The sequence below is a fragment of the Mus musculus genome, chromosome 11 (assembly GCF_000001635.26).
Source record: "Mus musculus strain C57BL/6J chromosome 11, GRCm38.p6 C57BL/6J".
Taxonomy (NCBI): domain Eukaryota; kingdom Metazoa; phylum Chordata; class Mammalia; order Rodentia; family Muridae; genus Mus; species Mus musculus.
In genome coordinates, this window is record NC_000077.6 from 73,096,052 (window position 1) to 73,114,371 (window position 18,320).

The following is an 18,320-nucleotide window of genomic DNA, read 5'->3' on the forward strand; positions in this document are numbered from 1 at the left end:
ACGTTGTAGTTCCTTTCCCTTGAAGTGACTTGCTTCCTATTTCCTCTTAACTGGCTCACTGAGACGCAAGGCGCCACCAAGGAGAAACCAGTCAAGGAAGCTGAGTCTAAACCCCAAGCCCTTACCTCAGCTCTGAATTCACAGGGAACACCGTCATTCCCTTCTGTCTGTCAGGGAGTCCTGACTGGGGAACCCTGTCTAGAATGGCAGCAAAAGGAACATCAGGAAGATTAACAGGAGAAAACAGGGTCAGATAAAAACAGCAGAAGTAGGAGTGCACGGTGACTTCTCTAGGACCCTGAGCTGCAGATGAGGAGCAGGGACCTGGAGTTGCTGGGACTTGAAGTCCTGAGAGGGTGGGGGAAGGACCTGGAGATGCAGCCAATGCAGTCCAGGTAATAAAACCCACCTCTTCGTGAGGCTACTCACTCAAGAGGATTCCCCTTCTAGATGTAAAGTCGTTTTGTTGTTGTTTGTTTTTAGCAAAAAGGCCTTTTGGAGCTAGTATGTTTATTCTGTCTGTAGTTTCTCAGAAAAAAAACAGCTCATTGGTGTTGAAGAAGGGTATTTTGAGACTCATTCCGGTCTCCTATGGACATATTTTGGGATGTCGTGTCCTGGGCATCATACTGCATGCAGTGTACTTGTGGGGACTAGAGAGGCTCTGATGTTTTCATTGGGTTCTCAGAATGGTCTGTGATTCCCCAAGCACTGGTTGTTCTGTGTTGCTTAGGGTAGTGAATGGCAGCTCTGGGAGACTTGAGGTTTGTATGCTTTCTCCAAGCCAAGGCTCAAGGAACTGTGTCTTGTTTTAAATACAAATAACAGTTGTGCTCCATCAAATAGGTTTTGCTTTTTGAAACGGAGCCCTCTGTGTAGCCCCAACTATCCTGGAAACTGCTAAGTAGTCAAGGCTGGCTTCAAACGCATAGAGATCTGCCACCACACTTGGCCAGACTAGTTTCTTTTTCCTGTTTTGTAGACACCAAGAATGACATTGAGTGGTCTCTACTCATTTACACATTTATCCAGATAATATGTTATAAAGCATTTACTGAGACACAGAACTGTGTCCAGAGTCCAAAGTGGGGCTGCCTTAGGAAGTATAAGGATTCATTGTTAGACATGTAAGCAATGGTTGACCTCCTTCCTTGTCTAATTGGATTCTTCCCTTTAAAAACAAAACAATAGGGCCGGGCAGTGGTGACACATGCCATTAATCCCAGCACTCGGAGGCAGAGGCAGGCAGATTTCTGAATTCAAGCCAGCCTGGTCTACAAAGTGAGTGCCAGGACAGCCAGGGCTACACAGAGAAACCCTGTCGAAACCCCCCCCCCCCCCACTCAAAAAAAAATACCAACAACAAACCAAAACATGATTTCCTCCCATCCATTTTTCCCTGCTACCTAATTTTAATGGCTTTAATATTACAGGGCCATACATTTTTATGAATCAGCACAAATTATTCTGAGCAAGACAAGAGTAAAAATAAAGGAATGGAATATAGAAGCATGAGACTGGGGAGATGTCCCAGTGGGTAAAGTGTTTGCTGGGCAAACATAGGACTTTTTGTTTTGAAGACAGGGTCTCACTGTGTAGCCCTAGCTGGATGGAACTCACTGTGTAGACCAGGCTGCCCTTGAATTCACAGAGATATTCCTGCCTCTGCCTCTAAGCATGAAAACTTGAATAAAGACTCCCAGCACCCACATAAAAAGCTGTGAGCAGAGGTGTGCTTTTGTGACTCTAGAGCTGGGATTAAAGGAGCAGAGTCAGATGGGGACCCCAGAGCTCCCAGTCCAACCAGTCTAGCCAACCAATAAGCATCAGATTCTCAAAAATAAGGTGGGTGGTGGTGGCGGTAGAGGAAGACACCTGATGCCAATCTCTGGATTCCATACACAGCGGCACACATACCCACATGAATATGCACATACACCATACACACTCAAACTCCAGTGAAAGATGTAGATGAGGTCACAGGAGTGTTTAGCGTAGGGACAATATATGGTAAACTGGAGTTGTTTGCTCTTAGATCCTCCTGTCACAGGCTCGGGCAGGACTGGGAATCGATCCAGTGGCAGGGTTTTCTTTTTTCTTTTTGTTTCTTTTCTTTTCTTTTCTTTTCTTTTTTCTTTCTTTCTTTCTTTTTTTTTTTTTTTGTTTTTTTTGTTTTTGTTTGTTTTTTGTTTTTCAAGACAGGGTTTCTCTGTGTACCTCTGGCTGTCCTGAAACTCACTTTGTAGACCAGGCTGGCCTCGAACTCAGAAATCCGCCTGCCTCTGCTTCCTGAGTGCTGGGATTAAAGGTGTGCTCAGTGGCAGGGTTTTCATGACAAGATTTCAAGCCTGTCTGAAGGTGTGCTGGATAGTGGTAGCAAGCTCACGTGCCTGTCACACATGTGACACTGCTCTCAGGATTCCCACGCACTGGATGCGTCTCTTTTACTCCCCCTCTTTACCAAAATATTCTAAATCTTTGAAATGAGCTCTAAGGACCCACCCGCTGTAGACATGTTCACAATGAGGAGGCTTGTTAGGCTCTCGGGCTCTTCCCTGTCTTCCTGACTCAGGACCTGTGATTTAAGATCTTCGGGTATGGCTGGGCATGGTGGTACAGGCTTGTAATCCTGGCACTTTGGAGGCAGAAGTAGGAGTTTGAGTTCAAGGCCAGCAGGGACTACATAGAGACCCTGACTCAACAGACAAACAAACAAACAAACAAACAATCACAGAAAAAAAAAAAAAGAGTAAGAATCCAGAGTAGGAGACAGATGGTTCCCTGAGCAAAACATTTGCTGTGCCAGTGTGAGGACCTCCGATCCCCGGAGATTCAGGTGGGTGTGGCAGCCTGCCTGTAACCTCCATACAAACAGCCCCTTAGGCAACTTGGCTCCAGGTTCACACCAAGAGCCTTAATACTTCTGGAAGACAGAAACCTGATGTCAATTTCAGCCTGTGCATGTATATGCACACACATACAAGTGCCCCACACATGCAAATAGCAAAATCGAAATAAAGAGCCTCAGGAGACTCATTTGCATGCCAGTGACTCACTGAGACCCGCCTGCCTCCGCCTCCTGAGTGCTGGGATTAAAGGTGTGCACCACTCTGCCTGGCCTCTTTCTTTCTTTCTTTCTTTCTTTCTTTCTTTCTTTCTTTCTTTCTTTCTTTCTTTCTTTCTTTCTTCCTTTCTTTCTTTCTTCCTTTCTTTCTTTCTTCCTTCCTTCCTTCCTTCCTTCCTTCCTTCCTTCCTTTCTTTCTTTCTTTCTTTCTTTCTTTTTTTTAAGATCTATTTAAGTTGGGCATGGTGGCGCACGCCTTTAATCCCAGCACTGGAGAGGCAGAGGCAGGCGGATTTCTGAGTTCGAGGCCAGCCTGGTCTACAAAGTGAGTTCCAGGACAGCCAGGACTCTACAGAAAAATCCTGTCTCGAAAAACCAAAAAAAAAAAATAAATAAATAAATAAAAATAAAAAAATAAAAGATCTATTTATTTATGAGCACACTGTAGCTGTTTTCAGACATACCAGAAGAAGGCATCATATCCCATTACAGATGGTTGTGAGCCACCATGTGGTTGCTGGGATTTGAACTCATGACCTCTGGAAGAGCAGTCAGTGCTCCTACTGGCTGAGCCATCTCTCCAGCCCTTGTTTCATTCTTTAATGACTTTTTTCTTTCTTTAGCAAACAGAAGGTATTCACTTATTTCCTTATAATTTGTGCTTATTTATGTCTTATTTTAAAAATATTTGTATACCCACAAGTTCTATGATTTCTTTTAAAAGTGTATTATTTCCTTTTTCATATTTAGCTATACAACCCATCATTGTTAAAACATTCGTTTTGGCTGAGATGTAGCTCAGTGCTCAAGGCCAGGCTGGGCTAAGTATGAAGACTGTCTTTAAAAATCTGTTTGCTAATCATGGGCTTTGTTTGATTATTAGAGATGTTCTTTATTAGATTAAAGGAATTTTCTTTTATTTCTAGTTTGCTTATAATTTTCATCCTTGCCCTGTGTTGTGCCCGTTCAAAGCGTTCATGAACCCCAAAAGACCACCAAGGAGCTAATTCCAATGCGATCTAATTAGGGTTGTTATTCAAGCTCGAGCTTGGGCTCCCGCCAACCCTGAGGCAGCAGGGGAGGAGAGTGAAGGCCGAGCCCAGGTTCAAGCAAGTATTTGTAGGGGCAAGCTGACAAGTAAGGGGGTTTCTAGCCTGGCACACGTCTGACTGGGGGCTATTCTGGAATTTTGTTGCCCTTTAAAATAATTGGTTGGTGCTGGGAGCCAAAGCATAAACTTAACTTCTGCTTTCCTCCTGGCTGGTGCGTGTTAGGGAGTGATTTGGGGGTGCAGGCTTGTTAGGGAGTAACTTGGAAACTCTTGCTAGTTGCCCAGGTTTATTGGTTAACTCGAATTCAACCTTAGGTCAGATTCTCTAAGATGGAGCCTAAACCCAAGATAGAGTTGATCTGGTATCTCCCCTACAAGTTTTACATCTATGACGCCACGAGGGGCGGGGCCACACATCACGAGGGGCGGGAGATCAGCTGTCAGTTGACTACTCTTGTCAGCATTTGGTGTCAGTCTTGTATTGACATCATAAAATAATTTGAAACTGATTTTTAAAATTTTTCCATTCACTGGCACAGAGAATTCTGTCTATATGAGCCTGTTGTTCATTGTTCAAATATTTTGGAGATTTTATCAGTGAGGCCTTGTGCCTAGTGTTCTTTCTGAGGTTCTTGGTAATGAATTAAAAAAAACAAAAACAAAAACAAAAAAAAAACCCTCTGATTCATCTTGTATATTTCTTTTTTGGCCAGTTTTGAGGGGTTGTTTTTGGTTTTTTGTTTTGTTTTTGAAGGAATTTCTCTATCTCATCGAAATTATCAAGGTTACTGGCATAACATTTGGTATAGTATCCTCTCGTTTAGACTGCATCTAAGGCCAGACATGGTGGCGCACGCCTTTAGTCCCAGAGACAGAAGGATCTCTGAACTGGATGCCAGCCTGGTCTACAGAGTAAGTTCCATGATAGGTAGGACTATACAGAGAAGCACTCTCAAAACAAAACAAAACAAGCAAAAACAAAAACAAAAACAAAAAAACAATCCAAACAAATAAAATAAGCCTACAAAAATCTCCAAAACTAAAATATCAAGTAAAAAATGGCCAACACTCAAACATGCAATTAGCATAAAGACCATATCATCTAATGTTAAAAACATTATTCAGTTTTAGTTACATATCAATGAACTAATATTTCCACTTACCAACAAGATATTAACATTTTACACTGTTTTATCACTATAAAATGTATAATATAAACTATGCTATCTTAGCCACCCCACCCAACACGTCCTCTAAGAACTGCAGTTCAATTGGAGCCTAAATTGGTAACAACCCAGAGTCACAGAGGAAATCACAGAGGAAACGCTGAGTGCTTAGATTAAGATATGAGAAATCAGAACCTGCAGACTCACTTAAAGCAGTGATTCCAGGAAACGCAGTCACATCTCACACACACTCAAAGAGGCTGAGCATGGTGGCACAGGCCTGGAAACTAGGCCTGGAAGATGGAAACGGGAGAACCAGGAGTTCAGTTCATCTTCAGCTACATTAGGAGTTCAAGATCAGCCTATGCTGCAGGAAACCCCACCCTAAAACAAACAAAAAACAAACACCAAAAACAAAAACAAAACAAAAAAACCCACATATATGCACACAATTCTATTCTCCCCATTTTTCTCAATGTTCCTTCTTCTTTTATTTTCTACTTAATTAATTAATTAATTTACTCTCTTTACAATTCAATTGCAATACTTCCTCCTCTCCTTCCTGTCCTGCTCTTACAAATTCCTACCACAATTTCCTCCTCCCCTTCTCCTAAGAGAAGGATAAGCCACCCTTGGGAACCACTTCACCCTGGAACATCTAGAACCAGCAGGACTAAGCATAACCTCTCCCAATGTACTCTCCCCATTTTTGTTATAGATGTAAACCTTCCAGAGAAATATGATGGATACCCTTATATACATGCATGCGGGCACGCCCATACACACACACACACTAATTTGCCTGCATGTATATTTGTGCACCCAAGCCACATACATACTTAGAGCCGTGGAGGCTAGATGGCATCAGGTTCTCTGGAACTGGAGTTCCAGATGGTCGTTAACCACCTGGGAATCAAACCTGGATCCCCTGACCCCCTGGAAGAGCAGCTGGTGGTCTTCACCACCAGCTCACCCCTCCAGCCGGGAAGGTTCTAGCTCAATAAGCCAAAAGAAGAGCAAACCCAAAGCTGGTACAGGAAGGAATAAAGGCATAAGCAAACACTGATGAAGCTGGAAGTGAACTTGCTATGGAGAAAATTAACAAAGCTAAAGATTGTTTCTATAAATGATGACTACAGCCAGCTCTGGTGTGCTGTGTGACTGTGGTACCAGCGAGCAGGAGGTGCAGCAAGCAGTTTTAGGAAGTCAAAGTTGTCCTCTGCTAAAGAACTGAGTCTGAAGCCAGGCAATGGTGGCACATGCCTTTAATCCCAGCACTTGGGAGGCAGAGGCAGGTAGATTTCTGAGTCCCAGGACAGCATGGTCTACAGAGTGAGTTCCAGGACAGCCAGGGCTACACAGAGAAACCCTGTCTCAAAAAACCAAAAACCAAACCAAACCAAAACTGAGTTTGAGGCTGGCCTAAGTAATGTAAGATCTTGAAATAAAAAAAAAAATACAAAAAGAGAGAGAGAAAGTATGAGCACTAATTAAAAATGATTCATGAGCTGAAAACTGTCTAGCAAATGCTAAGACTCATCTAAAGCAAGTCACTGGTATGAACAAAAAGAAGGCCTCATCATTGATCTTAAAACAGTTTTTCTTTTTTGAGGGGCAGGGTGTAGGGGTAGGAGGCAGGGTTTCTCTGTGTAGCTCTGGCTGTCCTGGAACTCACTCTGTAGACCAGGCTGGCCTTGAACTCAGAAATCCACCTGCTTCTGCCTCCCAAGTGCTGGGATTAAAGGTGGATGCCACCACTCTGAACTGTTTGTAGTTCTTTTCAGGCCCCTGGGTTTCTTTCACTGGGCACCGTGAGTCGAGGGTCACTCTGTGCCTCAGTCTGCTCCTTTCCACTCTTGATTAGTGGTATTCCATCATGTGAACATTCTATCATACGAACGTTCCATCATGTGAACATTCTATCATGTGAACTTTCCATCATATGAACTTTCCATCATGTGAACATTCTATCATACAAACGTTCCATCATATGAACTTTCCATCATGTGAACTTTCCATCATATGAACATGGCTGCTTCATCTGCTCTCCCACAGTTGTCATCTGGCTTGTTTCCAGTTCAGGGTTGAAAGGTACTAACTATTAAACATTCTTAGAAGATATTTTTAAAGACATTGTGCTTCTTTTTGGGTCACTTGTAAAGTTATAGACTTTCTCTGGGGGCTCTGGATCACTGTTAAGTTTGGTACAGGACACAGTATGAGCCCTGTGACTGGTGTGAAAATCACAAAGCAGGAGGTGTAAGGTCAGTATTCGCTCCTCAGAGAGTGCTTTCCCTGGGACTGGAGCAGCTGGCTTGGTTTAGGAGAGAGACCTAGTCAGACACACCCACAACCATTCCTTCCTGATGGGAAAGGTATTCCTGGACATGGAGGCTCCTTTCTTCTTCTCCATAGTGAGGTGATGGCACCACAGGATCTGGCGGGTTGATGGCAGGCGCAGGCACAGGTACAGTCACAACCTCAACTGAGTGCTTCTTTCATCAGGCATTTTTCTCTTTTGCTTGCAGGCCTGAAGCCCCAGGGAGCCTTCAATTTGGATGTGGACTGGGCCTGGGTCACAGCACTCCAGCCAGGTGCACCGGCTGTGCTCAGCTCCCTTCTGCATCAAGACCCCAGCAACAACCAGACCTGGTGAGCGGGGCCACCATGTGGAAGAGTGAGGACTAGGGTGGTCCTAAAGATGACTGAGGTGCAGCTCAGAGAAGGCTGTGATATCCCACCTCATATCCTGGGCAGCATCCATTTCCCTTGGTGAATGACACACAGCCAAAGAGAGAAAGCTGGGGACTGTGATCCCAGACCAGCCCGGGCAGCTCACAGAGCCCCCTGTCCTCGGCTCATTCATTCTTCCTTACACTGGGCCAAGGAAAGGAACCTTAAATAATATTTTAAAATGAAGTTCACCAAGGGTCTTTACAGACTTATAAAAGTTACATGGTCTCAACACAGGAAAGTTGGAAAATGACAATAATCAATTAACTAATTAATTAAATGGAGACTACGAGGCTCAGCCATTGAAGTTAAGAGTGCACTGTCTGAGGCTCATGGCTCAGAGGCACCTCTCTGTATTCACTGAGCAAGCTCAATGAGGTACTGAGCCCCGAGCCTCAGTTTCTCTCCCCTGCCTCCCGACAGGTGATTTGTGGAACTCACAGGTTTGCTGTGAGATTTTTGAGAAAATGGACCCAAAGGGCTTTCTTTACATGGGTTGTGGCCAAACTGAACTGTGAGAAACACTGCCTCATGTCTTGAAACTCTCATCTGTATCCACTCGCTGGCTGGGAAGGAACTGTCAGATCTGAGGGCTGTGTGGGCGAGGATGCGGTGGGTAAAACAGGAATGTGTGAGAATGTGTTGGCGCCATTGCCTTGGAGAGCAGCGTGGCCATGCCTGGTGGGTCAAGGGCGCACAGTGGCCTTTGGTGCAGCAGTTGTAACCCAGGCACCAGCTCTAGAGAGATATGCAGGCCCATGCAAAAGGAAAAACAAATGTGGAGCTTGGAATTGAACCCGGGACCTTACACATTTTAAGCATCTGTTCTATGCCAGGGTCCCTGCCCCAGGCACGTAGATAATGATGATGGTGGTGGTGGTGGTGGTGGGGTGTGTGTGTGTGTGTGTGTGTGTGTGTGTGTGTGTGTGTGTGTGTATGTGATGTTGGCAATTGAACCCACGATGTCAAGCATGCTAAGCACAGTCTACTAGTGATTTTTGTTCCTAGCCCTGATATAAAGACATTGGCAGTGCTTGTAACATGAAAAAAAAAAAAAGTGTGGTTGCATGAAATCAAAATCAGGTCAAAGCAGTGAGTGGAAGTAGCATTATATTCAGCCTGAAAATGTGAGATGAGAGGGCAGGATGTCATTCACTCCAAGTTCTGATGGAGTTCCTACTGTGTGCTAAGCCCCTCCACTGTATGCCAGGCCCTGTGAGCAAAGCACACAGAGCTCCCCTCCCCGCCCCCCCCCCCCCACACACACATACACACACTTTGGTTCAGGTAGCCTCCACACTGGGGCAGGGCCAAAGCAAGTTAGAGGTATGTCTTCTATAGATACGGGTGCTCATGCACACTGCTGAGGCAGGGGAAGATCTGCATAGACGAAAAAAACTCAGTATGTAAAGTCCTATCTGTGGCCCACTCTGATTTCCTGTTTTTACCAGAGTAGCTTCTAAAGTTGAGTTGGTTTAACTTAGGTACTTTCTTTTCTTTTCTTTTCTTTTCTTTTCTTTTCTTTTCTTTTCTTTTCTTTTCTTTTCTTTTCTTTTCTCTCTCTCTCTCTCTCTCTCTCTCTCTCTCTCTCTCTCTTTCTTCTTCCTCTCTTTCTTTCCTTCTCTTTTTCTTTTTTCTCTTTTCTTTTCTTTCTTCCTCTCTCTCTCTCTTTCTTCTTTGTTTCATTCTTTCTTTTCTTCCTTTTGTCTTCTTTTTTCATGTTTCTTGTTTTCATGTTCATGGCTTGAACCCAGGACCTCCTGCATGCTAAGAAAGAACTAACTCTCTTCTCTGCCTCTGCCTTCCAAGTGTCAGGATAAGGCATGCATCACCCCTCCAAATTATTTTTAAAGGATTTATTTATTATTTGTCTGTTTATTTGCTTATTTCTGTGCACTCTTAACTGAAACATCAGTATTAAAGTTGAAAATAGCAGGTGTCTATTGACATGAATAGCTTGGAAGTCATAAAGGCTCCGTTGGTGGAGTGGAGTTCATCAGTAGATATAAGTGGTTAGGGCAGATCCATTTTATTCATTCAGTGAATATTTATAAAGCAGCTGCCCAGTGCCAGATAAAAGGTGTGGTGTAAAGCAGAGAGGGAATCAAGGATGGGCACACACCTTCAATCCCAGCACTCAAGCAGAGACAGGCAGAGCTCTGTGAGTTTGAGGCCACCCTGGTCTACATAGTGAACCAGGCCATGTTGGACTACATAGTAAGACCCTGGGCCCCACATCCCCTCAAAAAGGGGCTCTTGTCCTTGAGGAGCTGCTGGGCTCATGAAAGACTCAGACAAGCCTCACAATGATGATAATGCTAACAGCTATGGTGGTTGCAGGAATGTGAACAAGGGCCACTTCCAGTGTCTGTGCCAGGATTTGGGGTGTGTGTGTGTGTGTGTGTGTGTGTGATCAAAGTTAGCATGAGAAGGGCTGAGAAAAAGAAGTCCAGGCAGAGAGGAGAAGAGAGAATAGGTTGGCTAAAAGCCTGGAGGCTGTCCTGAGCAAGAGAGCTGGCTAAGAAAATGCCTGACACTGAACGCCGTGGAGGATCATGGGAGAGGCTGGCTGTACCTCATTGCATGGAGTTCCAGAAGAGCTGGAAGGGTTTGAAGCAAGAACAGTGAGAATGTGGTCAAAGATTTTGGCTGCTGGAAGATAATTAAAGTTGATGTTTGGGTCAGGTGCGGTGGCATATGCCCTTAATCCCTGCAGTTGGGAGGCAGGGGAAGGCAGATGTCTGTCAATTCAAAGTCAGTCTCATCTACATAGCAAATTCTGGGCCAGCTAGAATTACATGGTGAGAGTCTATCTCAAAAACCAAACAAAAACAAAACCATTGACCTTTATTGCATTTTGTTCTGGTAATTTTTGTATTGACATAACCATATATGAAAGTTCAATCTATTGCGGCTCAATGTATGTTCATAAAACATGCCATCTGTATAAGCAACATCTGGATCAAAAACGCCAGGGAAGCCATACATTTAGAGGCAGGGCATCTCTGTGAGTTTGAGGCCAGCCTGACTACACAGTCAGTTCCAGGACAGTCAGGGATATACAGAGTGACCATGTCTAAAAAAAAAAACAAAAAACAAAAAACAAAACAAACAAACAAAGCCGGGCGTGGTGGCGCACACCTTTAATCCCAGCACTCTGGAGGCAGAGGCAGGCGGATTTCTGAGTTTGAGGCCAGCCTGGTCTACAAAGTGAGTTCCAGGACAGCCAGGGCTATACAGAGAAACCCTGTCTTGGAAAACAAAAAACAAAAAACAAACAAACAAACAAACAAAAAACAAGCACTAGGAAAATCTCCTGGGAGTCCCGTGCTCTGCACCAGACACCTCTCATTGACAGTCAGTCCTGCCACCCCAACTCTGTGTTTCTATCAGTTTTGCCTGGGTTTTAAAATATATATATATATGTATACACTGTAACTGTCTTCAGACACATCAGAAGAGGGTATCGGATCCCATTACAGATGATTGTGCGCCACCATGTGGTTGCTGGGAATTGAACTCAGGATCTCTGGAAGAGCAGTCAGTGCTCTTAACTGCTGAACCATCTCTCTAGCTCCCCTCTGCCTGTTCTCTCTCTCTTTCTCTCTCTCTCTCTCAAAGATTTATTTATTTATTTCATGTATATGAGTACACTATAGCTGTCTTCTGGTGAGAAGGGGACATCAGATCCCATTACAGATGGTTGTGAGCCACCATGTTGTTGCTGGGAATTGAACTCAGGACCTCTGGAAGAACAGTTAGTGCTTTTAACCGTTGAGCCATCTCTTCAGTCCCTCTGCCTGGTTTTTTAACTCGATATAAATGTTACAACACAATCCTCAAACAGCAGTAAGTCCTCCAGCCCCATTAGTGGTACCGTCTGAGGCTGGAGTTTTTCGTGGTGACAACTGCTCTGATGGTGAGCATGGGGCCAATCCCCCTGGTACTTCTACTCCACAGCCAGGGTGATTTATTTGATCAGGTTTATAAAGGGAGGTTGAGTTTGCATTTTGTTTTCCAAGTTGTTTTCACTACATAAACGGATTTTAGTCAAGTTATCTGTGGCCATTTCCTGCCTCATCATCTTTTACCACTACCCCAGTGGGTCCCTTACCAGCCCTAGGCTCACAATCTTACTGTCCCCTCCCTTAGAGGCCCAAGGGTCAAAGTAGATGGGGGGGTATTTGTGTTTAAAGCTCTCAATGAATAGGGTGCTGGGAGCTGTCAAGAGATGGGGAACCTAGTGGGGCTCCCTGAATACCTGCTAAGGCAGAGGGGCTTGGGGGTTTGCACTGTCAGCAGGAGGAAGTGGTGGAGACAGTTCTGGGTTTCTGAGCCTGCTGCAGGGGGCAGGAAATGCACCAACTGATTGGCCCAGCTCACCATAGAGAAAGGAACAGGCTGATAGCCGCTCTCACATCCAGGGTGAGAGTACTATGCCCCTCACAATTCCCGTACTTTCTGAATTATGGAGTAAGACTGCCAGCTGGGAGAAGGCAGGAGGTGGATGAGACGTCCTGGAGATGTACCCAGTCCAGAGCAGATCCCAGAACCTGGGGATGGCAGCCAATGGCAGCCTCTGGCATAACTGGTCTGTCAGTCTGTGGCTAGCTGGTTTGCTAGTCACTAAGTCAGCAGACCTGGAGGTTGCCAGTCATAAAAGGGTTGGGAGCAACACAGACTGGGCCTTAGGCCACAGGATTGCACATTACGGGTGACCGTCTTGGGGATCTGCAGTGTGCAGTCTGCACAGCTGCATGTGGTGGCCTCTCCAGAGCTCAGAACCAAGATAGAAACAAAGATCAGGCATGGGAGTGGGAATGCAGTAGTTAGGGCGACTGGAGGATTTGAGCTGGTACCTGGGAAGGCTGCTCTGCAGGAGAAGGGAGGAAAAGGCACCACAGGAAGAAACAGGGTGAGCAAAGGGCTGTTCTACGTGCTCTGGGAAGGAACAGTTATGAGCTAATCTACCATTGGGAACAGGAGGAAAGGGACTGGGCCTGGGCCAAGATAGCCTGGGGAGGGAGGCAGAGTTACGGAACAGTGACCTAACTTGGGGACTCGGACACCTACCCCTCTGCCCAATGCCCCAGATCAACCCCTCAGCCGTTGCCTGTACAACCATGCAAGTCATTCAACAAGTGTTTACCAAGCCCTTACACTGTTCTAAGCCTCCGTAATTGTGTGATAAACAAGGAAGACAAGGCTATTGGGGAACTGCTTGGTGGAGGAGATGGATGATAACATAGGGAAATCAGGAAGCAAGCTACGGTCTGGTGGTGACAAGTTCTGAGATGGGAAACGTCAGAGCAGGGTAACTAGAGTGTGAGGTGGGGCCCCTTGGAGACAGCAGCAGGTGTGGGTGGCGGGGGCCCCTTGGAGAAAGCAGCAGGCGTGGGTGGCGGTTGCGCAGAGTACGGAGATGAGGATGAACCAGTTTTAGGGAGTGGAAGGCCAGGCTTCCAGGCAGAAAGGACAGCTGGCAAGTGAGCCTGAGGGGGAAAGGACCAGGACGTAAAGTTGTTAAAGGCCACAGCATACATTGCAGGTCTTTCTCTGAGTGAGCAGGGCACGCTGGAGAGGTAGAGATTGGGCACGCCTTTAATCCCAGCACTTGGGAGGCAGAGGCAGGCAGATTACTGAGTTTGAGGCCAGCCTGGTCTACAAAGTAAGTTCCAGAACAGCCAGGGCTACACAGAGAAACCCTGCCCCTCCTCCTGTGTTATCTTGTCTCCTAGGCCTCCAGAGCCACACCATGGCCTTTCAAAAGCACAGACTAATCATGTGCTTCCCCTTGACAAAGCCCTCCATAGCCTCCTGTCACCACGAAGGCCTGGGACTTGGCTCACAATTACCAGTCTCTGGATCCCCTTCCCTCCCACTATGCTCGCAACTCCAGTCATGGATGCGCAGTCACCCTGAGTCTCAGGCCAGCCAAGTCCCAGGCCCCACGGAGCAGTGTAATAGGGACTGTTTAAGCTGACCCTGTCCTCTGGGAGACAAGAACTTCACAGCAGGATTGACATCTCCTCAAGCTGCCTTCATCAGCTCCCCAAACCTCTACTTCCTAGTCAGGAAATGCTAAGGTCAGATGAGCAATATGTTCCAGTCAGCTTTGCCCTTCAAGGGACTGGCATTCTGGCCTGTGACTTCCTGGTTTCCCCCTTCCATTCCACAGGACAGGAGTCTTTTCTAGTGCTCCAAACAGTTAGGCAGGCAGACAGGGGTTACATTGAACTACTTGGAGCCATGTAGAAGTAGAGGCTCACTAAGTGCTTTCCCAGTAATGCTGAGTCTGCTGGCCTGGGCTAGAAAGCTGTTTGTCATACCCAGGTCTGGGCCTCTTCTTCAGGCAGGAATAGGAAGACTGGGCCTGGACAGGCAAGGAGGTGAAAGGAGATGTTAGCCAGCTTATCTTTGCTGTCTCCTCATCCGCTTAGCCTCCTGGTAGCCAGACGCAGCTCCAACAGGAATACAGCCGCCCTGTATCGATGCGCTATATCCATCAGTCCAGATGAAATTGCTTGCCAGCCAGTGGGTAAGCCAACCCCACCTCCACAGCGTGCTCCCCAGGATACCTTTTAGTAGCCTCACATAATCTCAGCTCAAACTATTCCAATCCCAGTCCTGCCTGATCCGGCCCAACCACTTCTGGCCCCCAGCCCCATAGTGAGCCTTGAACCCCAGTGCCTAGGCTCATGCTATCCACTGTCACAGCCCAGCCTGACTCTCCGGAGACAGTCCTAATGACATATCTGGAGCCAACACTCACTGAGTGCTCGCCATGAGCCTGGCACTGTGTTAAGTAACCGGTTCACATTTTCATGTGTCTCTGTGTGTTCACATGTGTTCACGTGGGCATGTGTGTAAACCCAAGGTTGACACTGGGAGTCTTCCTAGATCTCTCTGCAGATATTCAAGTCCACGTCCAGTGGCCAGCCCCCATAGCCTTACCTCAGAGCTCATAGGCACCTACAGCCTGCTGACCCCTGCCCCCAGTCCCACACACACCAGGAGCCCCAGGTGGCAGTCATTTCTGAATCCCCATCCCTGGTTGTCAAGGCTGGGCAGTGGGTTCTTTGTTGAGATGGTAAAGGGGGTTGGGAAAGGAACTGCATCCTGGCATACCCAAACTACTCAGGTCCATGGAACCTCTAACTCTAGCTTCTTGAGGCTGTTGACATCAGCATCCCTGTGGCCCTGACCTTGGGTCGATGGTGGGCTCCCAGAATCCCCTTCACCCTTCCCTGCCTTAACTTTTTCAGAGCACATCTGTATGCCAAAGGGCAGGTACCAGGGAGTGACATTGGTCGGGAACCACAATGGTGTTTTGGTGAGTACATAGGCAGAAGGGCCCCGGGGGTGGGGGTGGGGGGGAACTGGTGCTGGCTCCTCCTGGTGCTGGGGATGACTATGGAGCTGCCAAGCCTATTGTTATGCTGTCGTCTCTCTGTGGTCTGACCTCTATAGTGATGCCAAGTCTGACCCAGCTAGTGCCCACTGACTGCATTTCTGACTCCAGCACCTGATATCTGACCCTGAGGAGTGAGGCAGCTGTTCCTCTGACCTCTAAGTGGTTGAGCCACTGTGTTCTGGAATGGGGGTGACAGTGGCTGTGACTAGGAAGTATTTGGCTGATCCCGCCCACCTGCCTGCTCCTCCCCTTCTCCCTCTCTCCAGGTGTGCATTCAGGTACAGGCCCGGAAGTTCCGCAGCCTCAACTCAGAGCTCACGGGTGCCTGCAGCCTACTCACCCCCAATTTGGACCTCCAGGCCCAAGCCTACTTCTCTGACCTCGGTAAGGATCAGAAAACAGGGATCCAAGGAGAAACACCAGCTCACAACAGAGGCAGACAGACACTTGTCCCTAGCATGGGACAAGCAAGCTCAGGGTCCTGGTCAGGGACGAGCTAATGATCCCTGTCTTGGGGGCAGGCAGCTGTCCCCAAGGTTTCTTTTGACTCTGTGTCTTATCTGTATGCTTCTTAAAGAAGGGTTCCTGGATCCAGGAGCACATGTGGACTCTGGTGACTACTGTAGAAGCAAAGGAGGCAGCACAGGGGAGGAGAAGAAGTCAGCCAGGAGACGCCGGACAGTGGAGGAGGAAGACGAGGAGGAAGATGGTAAGAAGAGGCAGATTAGGGGCCTCCATAATGAACCCCTAGGCTAATGGCCTCTGGAATCAAGTGTGTTCAGATCTAGAAGATGGGGAACAGTGGCTAGGTCCTATAGGTATGGCAAGTCCCAGCCTTGTCTCCTCAATTTTTTAAAAAAACCTTTATTTGTGTGTTTGTTCGTTGTGTGTGAGGTGTATGTGCATGCGCACGTGTGCCAAACATACTCCTGTTTCACAGAGCACATGTGGAGGTTAGAGGTCAACTTGCAGGAGTCAGTTCTATCCCTCTACTGTGTGAGTTTCAGAGAATCAAACTCAGGTCATCAGACTTGGCAGCAAGCTCCTTTACCAGCTTAGCCTTCTTTCTGGCCCTGCTTAAAGATGGGGAAACTGAGGCCACCAAAATGGGAGTGATTCCCATCGTAGTCAGAACCAGGTTCTAGATCTCTCTTTACCTTTAAGGTAAGAATGGTGGTAGTACACACCTTTGATCCCAGCACTCAGGAGGCAGAGGCCAGTGGATCTCTGTGAGTCAGAGGCCAGCCTGGTCTACAGAGCTAGCTCTAGGACAGCCAGGGATACAGGGTCTTGGGGTACAGGGTAGGAAGGGGAGCACTCCATTCTCAGGAGCTTCCCTGGCTTCTTCCCTGAACTGAACTGCAGGCAGGGAGTCTGAGTATTTTGTGTATGTGTGTGGGTGGGTGCCTTACAGGGCAGAACATGCTGCCCTTATTCTTGCCTGGAAGCTCACCCACGCCTTCGTCCTGACCAGGCACTGAGATCGCTATTGTCCTGGATGGCTCAGGAAGCATTGAACCCTCAGACTTCCAGAAGGCCAAAAATTTCATCTCTACCATGATGAGGAACTTCTATGAGAAGTGTTTTGAGGTGGGCTTCCTTGAGGGCTGGGGTCTCCTCACTTATGCACACATCGGTATCTAAGTACCAGCTTCAGAATGGCCCCCCTTCGTTTGCTCATAGCTCTTCAGGTATTATTTTGCTGAGCTCAGCTGGGTGACTCTTCTGTCAGTTTTGCCTGGAGCTACCACACTGCCATAGGTATCTGCCTGCCTGACTAGGGATGGATGGACTGAGATGGCCCTACTCATTTGTAGTAGTCATGAACGTTTCAGTGTCCCAGTACATTTTAATGTCCCACTGGCCAAAGAAAGTGACATGCAGAACCTATAGTCAGTATAGAGGGGTCTTCATGGGGACACAGATCCAGAGAGAAGTCACTCTCCTCTGCCTGTGCCTGCCTGGCTGGAGGCCTCCCTTTGCATTAGTGTCTCCTTGTGTTCAGGGACATCAGAGTAGACAGGTGCTTTCTTCCTGTGCTTCTGGGGCAGAGGTGTCTATATTACAGTCCAATCACTCCCTCCACCCCCTCTGCTCTCCAGTGCAACTTTGCCCTGGTGCAGTATGGGGCCGTGATCCAGACTGAGTTTGATCTTCAAGAGAGCCGGGACATTAACGCCTCCCTTGCCAAAGTTCAGAGCATCGTTCAAGTGAAGGAAGTCACTAAGACCGCCTCAGCCATGCAGCATGTCCTGTGAGTCCAGTGCCTCGGAGAGGCTCTGTGTATAGAGGGATGGCTGGGTGGAACTGTGGGAGGAGGAAGTTAGGGTGCTGAGAAGGGCTGTGGGGATGACTCCCTGTCTTTCTGTAATTCCCTCAAGGGCTTCCTGCTGTTAGATGCTCAGGAGTGCCCAGGAGAAGGCTGCTGGGCTCAGATCCTAGCTGCTCTTGTATGATCTTGGACAAATTACTTAAATTTCTTCTTCTTCTTCTTCTTCTTCTTCTTCTTCTTCTTCTTCTTCTTCTTCTTCTTCTTCTTCTTCTTCTTTTTCTCCTCCCCCTCTCCTCCTCCTCCTCCTCCTCCTCTCCCTTCCTTTTTTTTTTTTTTCTTTTTCGAGACAGGGTTTCTCTGTATAGCCACTGGCTACCCTGGAACTCACTCTGTAGAACAGGTTGGCCTTGAACTCAGAAATCCACCTGCCCCTGCCTCCCAAGTGCTGGGATTAAAGGCATGCGCCACCACTGTGCTTTGCTTCTTCACTTCTAACATGAAGATAACACAAATTGTTGCTTCTTAGGATTTTGTGAGAATTAAATAGTTAAATTATGCACTATATTTATAATAGTGCCTGATGCATAAGGACCTGAAACTAGGCAAGGTGACACATATCC

At 47.0% G+C, this 18,320-nt stretch overlaps 1 protein-coding gene across 3 annotated transcripts in view; it reads left to right on the forward strand.

Moving 5' to 3' along the window:
- Positions 1-18,320, forward strand: part of Itgae (integrin alpha E, epithelial-associated) — a 56,945-nt gene that overhangs the window by 5,547 nt on the left and 33,078 nt on the right. For 2 of the 3 annotated variants that reach the window (XM_017314299.2, NM_008399.3), the window contains exons 2-8: positions 7,810-7,933; positions 14,455-14,552; positions 15,280-15,347; positions 15,695-15,812; positions 16,006-16,137; positions 16,903-17,018; positions 17,531-17,682. In XM_017314299.2, the coding sequence (XP_017169788.1) occupies positions 7,810-7,933; positions 14,455-14,552; positions 15,280-15,347; positions 15,695-15,812; positions 16,006-16,137; positions 16,903-17,018; positions 17,531-17,682 (808 nt within the window). The remainder of the gene's footprint in view (positions 1-7,809; positions 7,934-14,454; positions 14,553-15,279; positions 15,348-15,694; positions 15,813-16,005; positions 16,138-16,902; positions 17,019-17,530; positions 17,683-18,320) is intronic. The other variant, NM_001361245.1, reaches the window with a different exon arrangement.